The sequence below is a fragment of the Hippocampus zosterae genome, chromosome 2 (assembly GCF_025434085.1).
Source record: "Hippocampus zosterae strain Florida chromosome 2, ASM2543408v3, whole genome shotgun sequence".
In the NCBI taxonomy this organism is placed as follows: domain Eukaryota; kingdom Metazoa; phylum Chordata; class Actinopteri; order Syngnathiformes; family Syngnathidae; genus Hippocampus; species Hippocampus zosterae.
The window spans coordinates 26,637,489-26,651,142 of record NC_067452.1 but is presented as its reverse complement, the minus strand read 5'-3'; the positions used below and the strand labels follow the sequence as shown (position 1 = coordinate 26,651,142).

At 40.4% G+C, this 13,654-nt stretch overlaps 1 protein-coding gene across 7 annotated transcripts; it reads right to left on the bottom strand.

Moving 5' to 3' along the window:
• Nucleotides 1-620: 620 nt before the first annotated feature.
• Nucleotides 621-12,242, bottom strand: LOC127595908 (membrane cofactor protein-like). 7 transcript variants are annotated; one of them, XM_052057896.1, is made up of 13 exons: nt 12,094-12,242; nt 10,203-10,302; nt 9,941-10,129; nt 9,364-9,463; nt 8,791-8,867; nt 8,536-8,715; nt 8,281-8,460; nt 7,141-7,191; nt 6,941-6,964; nt 6,790-6,837; nt 5,993-6,077; nt 5,029-5,142; nt 621-1,195 (listed from the first exon to the last, which is right to left on the bottom strand). In XM_052057896.1, exons 2-12 carry the CDS (start codon nt 10,261-10,263, stop codon nt 5,070-5,072), a joined length of 1,068 nt encoding a protein of 355 aa, XP_051913856.1. In that variant the 5' UTR covers nt 10,264-10,302; nt 12,094-12,242; the 3' UTR covers nt 621-1,195; nt 5,029-5,069. The 7 variants fall into 7 exon arrangements, with proteins under 7 accessions (XP_051913856.1, XP_051913857.1, XP_051913860.1 ...); XM_052057897.1 differs by lacking the exon at nt 5,029-5,142; XM_052057900.1 differs by lacking the exon at nt 5,993-6,077.
• Between the last annotated feature and the right edge of the window lie 1,412 nt (nt 12,243-13,654).

Below are 13,654 nucleotides of genomic sequence, written 5' to 3'. Positions count from 1 at the left end.
ATTGAAGTTTAAGTTCATTCCCATTTTCTCACATTTGTATACTCAACCCAAAAAAACAGTCATCTTCATCATCTCATTCCAACTCACCCTTCCTCTTCAGCCCACAAAACAATCATCTTCATTCCTACTCACCCCTCCTCAGCCCATCATCCCTTACAATTGTCTCAACTAACATCACACCCTATTGTTTGTATTCCCCTGTATTTGCTGAACATCTCCAGGAAAGACTATTGAAAGACCCCTCGAATCCTGTCTCTTCATACCTGTGCTGACTGACACCATCTGGTTTAGTTAGCCCCTGAAACGAATCAATCCTAACACCTCCCAACCAATAAGGATTAAGGTACTGGTACATTATTTAGTCCTATCCTAATAATGAAATAAATGGGCACGGGGAAGGAAGAAAGTTTGTACTTCCCACTAATCTTTTTTCAATGTATACGCGGGTAAGATATTACATATGGTGGATTGATTGCTTGTGTTTTTTTTTTGTCCCTTTGATATTTTTGATGATCTGAATTTTACTGTCTGCCCTCCCCCAAACAAGTTACTGTGAAATACTGTACTCTCTTTATGCATGTTCAAAATTGTTTAAGAAAAGCCCCACCAGAAACATGATGGCAAATTTTACTTTTTTAATTTAATTTAGCTTCTAAAACAAAAGCTGATTTTAAGCCAATAAATATGGAAAAATATGTCAAATGTAAATGTCAATTTACAATACATTCATTACATCAATCTTTTTTTGTCTTAGCCACAGCAAAACCGCTTGCGACTGACAAACAATGGCTTCATAACTTTGCAAGTCTTTGGCAGTACACAATAAATACATCTTTTCCACAAGCTAAAACACTTGGAAGTGCATGAAGACAAAGAACACCCCTTTTCCTCCTCAGGAATTCCAATGGTACATTTGGAGAAAATATGACATGTCTGAAGATATTTTCTTCATATATGTACACCCATGATGTACTGCCTGCATTTTAGAGTGTAAGTGGAAATTTGTCAGCAATCTGATTTGCAAGTGAGGAAAATGGTATGCATTAAAAAAAAACTGACAAAAAAGCACAGTGCGAATTGAAAGGTGTTACTGATCTGTCATGAGAAACTAATGTGATGTCCACCCGACACAGACATCGGTTACAATTCTCTTTCCATTTCTAGCAGTGTTGTGCCAGCAGGAGTCCTATGGTCACTGTGAAGAAGAAAATAACCAAATAAATTAGAATACAGTATGTGAAAAATGGTCTGCATTCCTGTTAAAAAAAAACAAAAACAATAATAATAAAGGAACAAATATGTTTTACAGCAACACAATAAGTGCGGGGGGAGCGGGGTTGAGGATGAACATCTCAAAACAATGTTGATACACCATAGAAATGAAATCCCACTGCAGTGTTGGAATGAGAAGTCAATTACCAGTCCCCTCAAAGGTATTTGGAATTGCAGGGTCAATTCCTGTATTGTTTTGGATACTGTATTGCATGGGTGTCAAACTCATTTTTGTCGCGGGCCACATCGTAGTTACAGTTTCCCTTTGAGGGCTGTTATGAATTTTGGTAAACCATATAAATGTTGAATCACCTCCACATATTACATACACAGCGCACAACAAATTGATGGATAACTAGTTTTAAAATCAGAAGTAAAAAATAATGACTGTTAATGTGGATTACAAATGACAATTTAAAATTTTGGTTCAGACTTCAACAAGCATCATGGAACTTGACATGCTTGATTTGCTCTCGCGGGCCACATAAAATGATGTGGCGGGCCAGATCTGGCCCTTGGGCCTTGAGTTTGACACCTGTGCTGTATTGGATACTGAAGACATTTGGGTTTTAAACATAAGACAAAAGTTGTTAATTTCAGCTTTTATTTCATGCTATTTACATTTAGATGTGTTAAAATTAGAGCTATCAGTTTAGCGTGTTTTTATTGGCATTAATTTAAATGAATTTTAACGGGATACATTTTTTTTCTCGCGAGATTAATGCGGCCCACGTCACAGCGGATGTTACGTTGCTCTATAAATAAACCAGAAACAAAACAACAAGCGTGCTGCATAGGTCCACGCACGTTTGTTTTGCCAGCCACGGTAGAGCGAGACACCGAAAACGGAAACTTAAAGAGTTTATGAATGGAAAGTTTATTTTTAAAAAGTTGCCAGATTGCTCCACTGACAAGACCAAATTTACCTGCATCATACAGGTATACGATGTATGCCACTGATGCGATTGTCACTTGTTTGGAAGTATTTTGTGTGGAAGGTGATAGTGTTCCGTGTCTATATAAATAGAGCGGGTGGAGCTTCTCTGTGTTCGTCTGACAGTAACGGTGCGCTGAGGCGGTGACATGACAACGAAAGTTCAGCGGTGCAGTGGTAGCGAAAATAAAACGTCTCCAGTGTTGTCATCGAACCAAGTGTAGTCATCCGAAGTGATGTCTACACAAAACCGTAGAGAGACTTCCGCGCAAGAAGGACCAACAGAATCAACATAGCCTGACTGCTGTGTTCAAAGCAAACTTGAGAAAAACTAAGTATGCAACCATGGCTTAAATCCACTATAGGCCGAGTACTAGTTTAGCTTAGATGTGCACTTTCTAATGTTATATTGCTCTGTTTTGATTCCATAAAAAGAGCTGTTAAAGCAGCTGTTGTGTGACAATTTTTTTCACCGTTGTTGATGGACAGTAATATTGTGTGAGAGATTATGTGTGAATAACTGCTACAAGTGAAAAATGTTCATGTAAAATTGAAAATCGAAATTGTTATTTCAGTAAATATTTGCATTTTGCACATAGAAAACTGATTCATGATTCCATGTTGAGAGCATTAAAATGGGGGAAAACAGGACAAAAAAATAAAAGGAAATTCATTACTTCATTCATTACATACGATTAATTTTTAGTGAATTTGAGTTCATTCAATTTTTAATTAAATATTCTAATCGTTTGACAGCTCTAGTTAAAATATCTCGAGACAGCGTACTTTTGTTTGAAGCCACCCACTTTTCAAGTGAGCAAAAGTGTGGGATCATGTGACAAATGGTTGGTGCCCTTCAGATTGTTGTTGGCTTTGGGCTTTACTTGTGAAAACTGCATTTGCTGTTAAGCAAATATGAAGTGGGCGGCCCGGTAGTCCAGTGGTTGGCACGTTGGATTCACAGTGCAGAGGTACCGGGTTCAATTCCATCTGCGGCCTCCCTGTGTGGAGTTTGCATGTTCTCCCCGGGCCTGTGTGGGTTTTTTCCGGGTGCTCCGCTTTCCTCCCACATTCCAAAAACATGCATGGCAGGCCGATTGGACGCTCTAAATTGTCCCTAGGTGTGAGTGTAGGCGTGGATGGTCGTTCGTCTCTGTGTGCCCTGCGATTGGCTGGCAACCGATTCAGGGTGTCCCCCGCCTACACCCCGAAGACAGCTGGGATAGGCTCCAGCACCCCCTGCGACCCGAGTGTGGATAAAGCGGCTCGGAAAATGGATGGATGGATAGATAAATATGAAGTACAGAGAGCTGTCTATGGTAGAAAGCAAACCATTTTAAAGCTGAGGGGAAAAATGATCAGAGAGTTGGCACAAACATTGGGCATAGCCAATCTTCATAAACTGCCTCAGATTTTTATGGCACCTTTTTCAGACAATCAGACACGCAGAGCGCTACAAATTGATACATTATTCATGCAATCTCAATTTGGTGGCGGTAAACTACATTCTGGGGGCACAGCTGCCCTCGGGCAGGCTGACATAAGCGTGACTGCCAGTGTGTGCCTTTGGCCCCTCCTACCGCCACCAAACATTCACCTGAGTGAGTGGCACTGGAGGCAAGGTGGGTGAAGTGTCTTGCCCAAGGACACAATGACACATGACTTGGACAGAGCAGGAATCAAACAGTGGACCCTCCGGTTACTGGGCGACCCGCTCTCATCTCTGAGCCATTGCCACCCTAATACAACAATTGGAAAGTCCTGAACAAGAAGGAAACTACTGGTGTATTAAGCAACAAGCATCGAACAGGTCGGTTCAGGACATCAACGTCAGTTGATGACGGATATGTGAGTGATGTGACGAAATACCCCAAGACAAAAGTCAGTGACAACATTGCCAAGCTCCACAGGGTAAGAGTGAAGGTATCACAATACACTGTTCGAAGAAGACTTTGACAGAAGAAATAAACAGACCATACCAAAACAATGCAAACCACTCATCAGCAAAAACGACCGGAAAGCTTGATTGGATTTTACATAGATGTGTAGAGATGTTTTATGAACTGGTGAGACCAAGATTAACCTCAACCAAAGTGATGGAAAGGCCAAAGTATGGAGAAAGAAAGGATCTGCTTGATCTAATGATCCAAAACACACACGCTCATCTGTGAAGCAATGTCATGGCTGGGGCTTGGATGGCGACTTGCATAAAAATGCATCCAAACAAATCAGGAGCAGCATCGTCTTGCACCAAAGACATCCATCCATTTTCTAATCTTATCCTTACAAGAGTCGCATGTGTACTGGAGTCTACCCCAGCTGTCTTCGGGCAGTAGGTGGGGTACACCCTTAACTGGTTGCCAGCCAATCGTAAATGTAACAAGACTATGACCCAAAACACACTGCTAACACAGCAAAGATCTTCATCAGGGGGAAAGTGGAAGAAGAGACTGAAAGGACAATCGCCAGAAAACAACATGAACTGAAAGAGGCTGCAGCAAACACCAGGAAAAGCATTTCAAATTATGTAGAATGCATGTCTGGAGGAGTCAGGGAGTCACAGGCTTGATGGCAGTTATTGCACCAAAAATTCAATTTTGAAACATTTCCAATACTTTCGCTCACCTGAAAGGTGGCTGTCAAACAAATTGTGCTGAGTTTTTTTACCATTTAGATGTGAATCCTATTCAATAAAAGCTGGGCATCTGTCTCATATTCATATTTTGAACTGCAACCCAAATATCAGTATACAACAAAAATCAAAGGAATTGATCTTGCCATACCACACTCATACACGCAACACAAAAACAAAAGAAACTGACCCTGCCGCTCCGATCCTTTTGGAGCAAGCTCTCAGCAGCACCTAGTGTCTTACTGAGAGCACCACTCCCTCCCCATCTGTGGTAGCCACATCGTTGGAGCGACCTTTCCGATAGCTGCAATCCAATAATGGGCAGTCACAGGTATGAACACATGAGCAGGCAAAAAAAAAAAAGCTGGCAAAAGTTGAAACTAAGAGCTCCCAGAGACATGCACACAACAAAAGATAGACTGCAAACACAGAAATGTGTCCCCACTATCGCCAATTAGCAGTGAGTGAAATGTGTTTAAGTGCTAAGCTAATGGCGACATAAACCATCACGAAATATTCTAATCAGGATTGGCGTGGTGAATAATTGCTCATGAGCACACCATCTTGCATGCGTTGACCACACCATTTCCTATCGCCAACAAAGTGCAGCAGGCTAGCTATCCAGAATGTGCTGCCACCACTTTTAATGTCAGGCTTCTAATTAGCTAAAACAGCATTCAAAGCCTGTGAATGCATTGTCATCGTGGAGATTTATTTTGTATTTTCTTGATTTCGTGACACAACAGTAACATTTAAGTTCTCATTTGAACAACAAACAGACAATATATTTACCTGCACTCTAAAAGGCTTTTATTTTACATATTACTACTTCGGGTCAGAGTCGATACATTTATTCTTCCAGACTATCCACCCAACATAGTTTCATTTACACTGAACCAGGAACTCGAACATTGTAACCTCAAAGCTGTTCCAGCACTGGTGTCACGAATAAAAGAGGAGTCGAAAAAAAAGGGTAAGTAGGCACAGAGGTTTGAGTAGAGTTGTAGCAAAAACCTGAAATTCCATAAAAAGAACAGAGCCACGGAAAGGGTTAGTCTGCGTATTTGGAGTGTTTTCAGTCATTCATCCACCGACAAATGCACTTCCATTCACACCTCTGGGCAAATTTAGAGTCTACAAAAAGAACAGTTTACCCATTTTTGCTCTTTTTGTTGATGAATGCAAGGCTTCCACAGTAATAGCATCCAACGATAATGATGATAGCTAGTCCAATGATGACTTTGATGACAAAGAAAAAGAAAAAAAACAACAACAAATCAAGTCTGACTGAATGATCAATCCAACGCACTTACACAAACACACAGTGCATGCTTTGAATTAAAACCAATATCCAAGTTACATGGTGTATGAATCAAAAGGAGAAAGAATATAGAATATAGTATATGGGCAGTTTACCGTGTGTCAAAGAGAAATCAGAACTAAATGCAACTATTTGTCACAGTTGCAAGAATTAGTAGGTGAACCCTCAGGAATTGCTGTACCCGGATTTCTGCATAAACTTGCAGAGCAACGACAACAATATAAAACAACAGATTTCTGAAAACTAATACCGCACAAACAATTTCACAGTGCAACAAGTATGAGAACCTCGGGATTTACTCTGTGCTTAAGGCTATTTTGGCAACAATAACCATTGAAGTGTATATTGTTGTCAGAACCCTTAAGTTAGTGGTCACCAAAAACATTTGCAGTGGATAGGAGGGCTATAGTAATGCAATGTTGTTACCCCACATAATCAAAACTGCACACACCTCTTTAGATTTTGCACGTACTGTAATGAAGTTCATTTACCATGTTTGGTGGAATTGAAACTTAATTCAAGAATATGCACACCATACATGTAACAGCCAGACCCCAATCTAATAAATACAGAACCTTGTTGAAATAACATGAGTGTTGTATGTGCTTATTGCACTGAATGGACACTTACCTGCAAACGCAATACCCAGAGACATCCCCAAATGATTACCACCATTTTCTAAAAGAAAAAAAAGCTTTGTGTCAGAAATGCGCAAAACAGCAGTTTACCACCAACTCATTATACTCCACTTCGATTTCAAACAGAAGACACTCTGACTTACTGTCATCTGGTGTAGGAGGAATGGCTGAAATGGACACAAAATGCATGTTGCACAATTTTGCTCGAAACAATATTTCCCAAGATTTACACCAACTCAAATGGTTCATGTCCGAACCAAAGTACCGGTAATTACATTTAAAGGCTTTGAAGAAAGAACAGCAATATTTGTCATGCGTTTTTCTACCATATTTAGACAGGTACCTGTTGGTGTCCCTTTGTCAACAGGTTTGGCGGTCGTTGGACTTTCTATTCCTGTAGAAGCAAAGAAAGAGAATGTGTCATGTCCATCGCAATAGTCACGTCAACCCTTTTTGAAGTACTGTACTGAATTAGTTCGAGAGCGTCTGCTTTTGCAGCAGCTCCTATATTTTGTTTTTCTACCTCTTCCTTTCATAACTTTGCTGTTGTGAATTGGAAATTTCTCCATTGTGAGACTAATGGTTTTCTTATCTTATCTTATAACAGTAGCACTTCGGACAATATGTTAGAGGGACTTTAATGTAGAAATCTGTTCAAGTCCCTGAAAAGTGAAAACAAACATTTTAGGTATTTCAAATCAAGTTTCAAAACTGTGCTCTCAAATGTTGGGTGTGTCCATTGAATGCAGAAAATTACACTCCAGTGAAAAACGGATGCTTCTTTATCCAACACGTTAAAAAAGAATTTTAAAAAAACATGTAGTGGTCGCACATGTGCGAGTACCGGTACATGAAAAATTTACTTGCGCCGTCTCAAATTTTGGGGGCAAAATGCAACTAATTTCAGGGCAGTCTTCAGCCCCGTATTGTCATATTTCAACGAATCCCCCCCAATCACAGCAAATTGAAAACTTTTTAATATTAAAAAAAAAATCATATCGCCATTGTCGGGCGGAAACCCATGTGAAAAATTGGTTCAGTTTTACGAGTTAAAGGTGATGAAAATGGGTTGCTCTCTTTGATGATGCAATGTTAATGGCTCAACAAACATGTATTTTGGTTTACGGAACAGGAACGGTTTTAGAGATGCACAGAGCAAGTGAAAGCTGCATCAGAGAATGTATGACTTTTTTCATTTTGTCTCAGCCTTTTTGGGTGAAACGTTTTTCAAGATTTGGTGAAAATATTGACTACCGGTAGTCTATTTCGTTCACGAGACAATGGTCCACGTTTTAGCTAAACTTTGTCTTCTAACATCAATCGTCGGTCAATGGAGGTCTACGTGGTGCAACCATAAGCACTGAAATGGGTTTACCACAAACACACAGGTGGCCTAATAGACTGCATGCATCTTTAATGAAGTAAAACCTTCCATTTCGGTGTGAGATTCCTTTTCATGCTGTGGGATCTTGAAAGGACTTACGCTGACAAGTTGGAAGTTTTGGTGACCAGTGGCTGTTTATGTCACACGTCACGGTGGGAGATCCAACCATCTTGTATCCAGAGTTGCACTGAAATGTCACGAATGCCATGTGCCCATATGGGGGCCGAGCACCTGAGAGCACCTCAGCATTTTCAATTTTGATTTCGACACAGTTCACCTCTGCAGGAAAGAAGAAATAATCAGATTTCTGATTATCCTGGAAAATGGGCAGGTGGGTACAAAGGCAACACTCACTGACACACACAGGAGGATCAGGTTTGAATTGTCTATCAGCAGAACATGATGCTGCTTTGGATCCATTAAGGACATAATCTTTGAGACACATGTACTGTATAAAGTCTTCATATTTGTAGATGTCCCGTATAGGGCTGAAAGAGCCTTCAGCCAAATCCCGCGGGGGGTCACAGGTCACCACTGCAAGTGAAAAGTGTCAACTCGTAAAAAGTCATTGGCAGAGTCATGATTGATCAAGCTACTAAAGTTAAATACCTTCACATGATGGTGGGTGGCCACTCCACTTCCCACTGGCCAAACAAATGCGGGCAGGTTCACCAACCAATATGTAACTAATCAGGTAAAAAAAAAACACAAGTTAAAATTCAATTAGATGTCTATCCATTTCCAAAAACGCTTGGAAGCGCGTTAGGCCAACAAGTGAACTGGAGTCTATTCCAGCTGATTTTGGCCATTGTTCACTGGTTGCCAATTGCTGGGCACATAAACAGTAGACAAATAATTCAAAAATCAGACCTGAAAAAAATTGTACAAATAAAACAAAACAAATAAAGATCATAGAGATAAGGGAGTAAATCAGATTCCTATATGGGAGGTCTCAAGACAGACAGTAGTCACGGGTCTGCTCCCGTCAATGTGGGAAATCACTCCACAAAATTATAACTATACTATAATCTCGGATTTTATTTAATTTCTTTCACAGCACAAATAAAGTATCTATTGCAATACCATGATCACCCCACCCCCCCAACCTAACGTGTGGCTGAGTACTCCTCCATACAATCTAGCAACAACACAAATCAGAAAGTTAGCAATGATTTTTCTTACCCTGTTTTGCAACTGATATATAATTTGTCACCAAACTGAAACCCCTCAGAATAATCAAGAAATCCATTCGGCAATTCCTCTGCAGCACCACAGCTCCTCCCTGAAAAAAAAAGTAAAAAATAAAAAGATAAGTGGGTTGCAAAAAAAAGTTTGAATCAGAAAATCGGTTTTGATTTCAAAGCTGCTAGTGCATCAAATCAAATCAGTCAACTTTAAAATACATTAAGGTACGAATAGTCTTTAAAGGAACTGCGGCAATTACAGTAATGGCGTATTCATTCATATTGTAAAATGACAACAAAAGACTAGTTGCTTCATTTCTCAAACTGAGTGCATTAAATTGCAATCCCACTGAATTTATTAAAACCTCTTAATTAAAAAAAAAAAAAGAATCCTTCTTGAATCGTATACCACCCTATGAAATGAGATGCACATCAAATAGCCTCATTGGAAAAATGCAACCCCGAATTTATATGATGGTTAATTATTCAGGATTCTTAAATCACAAAACACTACCATACTGTACATTGCAAAATCATTTCAATTAATAAAAATCAATTCAAACAAAACAACTCACTCTCGCATTCCAGTGTCACGGGACTCCAGGCACCAGCTGTACAGGTAATGGATAGACTCCCCCCAGTTTGCACGTGACCCACAGCACATGCAAGATTAGCTTTGCTCCCATCTGGAAATATATCTTTAAGTATGTCATCATCCCTCAGGTTCATATTGTTGCCGAGGGTAGGTCTGGAACATTCTTGAGCTGCAATTGCATAAAAAGAAACGATTAGAACAATGCTAATGGTGATAGCCCTGCAACACCCTCTGCCACTCACCTTGAGCAATCATGACAAGGCCAAGATGGAACGATAGCAGAAACAAGGAGGAGACGTCCATGATTGGTTTAGACCAGGAGACGACACATATCTGTTAAAACTAAAATTCAATTTAAAAAAAAGACAATAGTTCAGTATCATAACTGTCAGGTTTATAATATAAATTGACAAATATGCACTTATAGAAAGGAAGTATTGTTTTTGTTTGTGAGGAGAGTAGGAAGAAGGCTGTGCACAACTATAACAATAGTTACAACAAACAATACCCAAGTGGCGGCCCGGTAGTCCAGTGGTTAGCACGTTGGCTTCATAGTGCAGAGGTACCGGGTTCGATTCCAGCTCCGGCCTCCCTGTGTGGAGTTTGCATATTCTCCCCGGGCCTGCGTGGGTTTTCTCCGGGTGCTCCGGTTTCCTCCCACATTCCAAAAATATGCATAGCAGGCTGATTGAACACTCTAAATTGTCCCTAGGTGTGAGTGTGAGCATGGATGGTTGTTCGTCTATGTGTGCCCTGCGATTGGCTGGCAACCGATTCAGGGTGTCCCCCGCCTACTGCCCGGAGACGGCTGGGATGGGCTCCAGCACCCCCCGCGACCCTAGTGAGGATCAAGCGGTACGGAAGATGAATGAATACCCAAGTGTGTTTGATTTCATTGGGAACAGCATTGTACAGTATAGTTTCACCACCAAAAATAATCCCCTCATCTGATCATCTAAATGGACTCCTACTCCGGCATCCCTTCACTGGCTCCCCATTCATTTTAGAGTTATTTTCAAGATCCTCCTCTTTGTTTTCAAATCTCTGAATAATCTCGCGCCACCTTACCTCTCTGACCTCATCCGCCCCTACACACCTGCCCGGCGCCTCAGGTCTGTGGACCAGTCTTTGTTAGAAGTACCAAGAACTAAACTGAGGCTCAGAGGGGATCAAGCCTTTTCTGTTGCTGGTCCCTCTCTCTGCAATGACCTCTCACTGAACATTCGGTAAGCCTCCTCGCTGCCCATCTTTAAAGCCCTCCTCAAAACTCACTTGTATTATTTGGCGTTCGACTCAACATGACTTAGATTTGTTCTTGATTTTACTTCTTGGTGCTTTCTACCGCCTTTATTACGGATTCGTCTTACTGTTTATTGTGTATGTTAAATCGCTCCAAGTACAGCACTTTGTATGCAGCGATGGCTGTTTGAAAGTGCTCTATAAATACTGTTGACTTGACTTGACAATAATAATGTTGAAACAGAAAAAAGGTACTATCCCCCCAAAACCGTTTTAAAAAGCGTAAATTTCGTTTTGGTCTGGGCAAAGTAAACTTCAGAAACTCTCAAGGATGAATTACTTAAAGCAGCCCCTGGTAATTCATCTCGAAGTGTTAAACAGTACTTTTGTGTGTTTTCGATGCCTTTACACAAGACAGACACACGCAAACACGCACACAGGACAACCGATGTTCATTTAAGGTTGAAATATACGATACAGATAAGAGTGAATTTTAAGGGCAAAGGTCGTTGTTTGGCGTTTAAGGACGAATTTATTATTCAGGAAAGGTAAACCTACGATACACAGCCATCAAACTTACTAGCTAGCAAGAAGCTCTATGGACATTTGAATTATTTCATTATTTCATCAACACCCAGGGAAAATGTACTAAACCACATTGACTTAAACGTATTGAACAACACATCGTGGTGTCGTAAATATTTCTTCGGAACTGCGAAAATTCAGTGCAAGGTTTAATTAGTTGCTGTCAGCTAGCAAAACATCAACTAACTTTTAGGTTTGTGGCTACCAAAGATCGTGCAATATGCCCAACAACGTCGTAACTTGTTCAAAAATTGGTCAAAACAAAAAAAACAGACAAACAAAAGAGAATCCGGTGGGGATTTGACTCACCCGAATGGCATCAATGGTCCCAATCGGAAATGCTGCTTTCAAGATGGTGAATTACAACTCGAAGATGTTAAACAGGAAAAAGGCGAGGCGACCATAAACACCACGTGACTTGATCAACGACGTCACTCGGCCTCTCGCTCAGGATTTGTCAACTCACCGCAAACGTTTGATAAACTGCAATGAGATTGCATGACGTACATTTTGACCCAATCTTTTTTTTTTAGGTGGGGCTTCTTGATCAATCGTGAGCTATAAAGCAATAAAGGCAATGTTACAGAGGCTGATAAATTTCCAAGAATTATACTTTTAAATTTAGGAACAATGCCACAGTGTACTAAACCAATTGTGATGCATGTGTCATATCTTATTTTTGGATAGCCTTTAACTACAACTATTACAATATTTAAGTGCATATTTATGAATCAGTATCTTGCCAACATTTTGGAGAATCACTTGGGTGGCCGACCTGCTTTACACATGTACATGACTAAGCCATTGAAAATGAACTGCATATGTGTAAGAATACTTTCCTATCTTTGTTCATGAATCATTTGTGTTGGTATAGTCATAAATGGGTTATTTGATTAATGCACCTTGTGAAATGGGCTCATAATGCTCCACACCCTCAACTCACCTTCATCATTTTGTAATCGGCGGATCCTCATGAGAGTCTTGAGCGTGCTGGAGCCTGTCCCAAGTGTCTGGAGTAGGCGGGGTACACCCTGAACTGGTTGCCAGCACACAGAGACAAACAACCATTCGCACTCACAATTATACTTCGGGACAATTTAGAGAGTTCCATTAATCTGCCGTGCATGTTTTGTGGGAGGAAACCCATGCAGGCATGGGGAGAACATGCAAAGTCCACACAGGAAGGCTGGAGCTGGAACTGAACCTTGCACCTCTGTACTGTGAGGCGGATATGCTCATCAGTCGACCACCGTGCCACCTCAACTCACCTAAGCAAGCTCATTTTAACCCCATTTACTTCAGCCTACACATTGTAACTGCAAGAGTTTAAAGGACAACCTCTTGTATTTGTTTTTATGATTTTTTTTAATGCATTATAACTTTCAAGTCAGAGGGCTTTACCGGTTCTAATTAATGGTGATAGAGTAGAGGGGGTATTCAAATCATGTCATGTCTTTATGTTTTTCAGCGTTCCCTTCATCAGTCTATCATGCCTACCCAATTTAAAATCACTACACCACAACTACAACCAAATACAGTCAAATGAATGATATCTGATGATGATAAAATTTGTTTGTACAAGTTGTTGATAGTTCACAAGGCTGCAACCAGGTGTCACCAAATATTACACACGCATCAACCCTTATGAAGAGTAAACATGTAGGTTACGCAGAGGTCAAAACACCAAAATAACGTTGATATGATCATTTGGCTTGGTTCGTTCAACAATGATTATTATGTGCCTTGTACTACCGTTAAAATGCCGATTTGCAATTGCGAAGTTGAGGTACATACACGAACAGTGGAAATGTTCACACTTGTAGAGAATCAAATCATTGCTCTGAGATATCCATTTGTTCAGGATCTTCAC

Bases quoted from the DNA above. Each gene is read 5' to 3' on its own strand.
- LOC127595908 (XM_052057896.1), bottom strand. From the start codon at position 10,263: ATGGACGTCTCCTCCTTGTTTCTGCTATCGTTCCATCTTGGCCTTGTC. The intron at 7,192-8,280 runs GTAAGTCCTTTC...TTGCTTCTACAG, and splicing joins AAAACTTCCAACTTGTCAGC to GAATAGAAAGTCCAACGACC. The intron at 5,143-5,992 runs GTAAACTGTTCT...ATTGGATTGCAG, and splicing joins AACAAAAAGAGCAAAAATGG to CTATCGGAAAGGTCGCTCCA.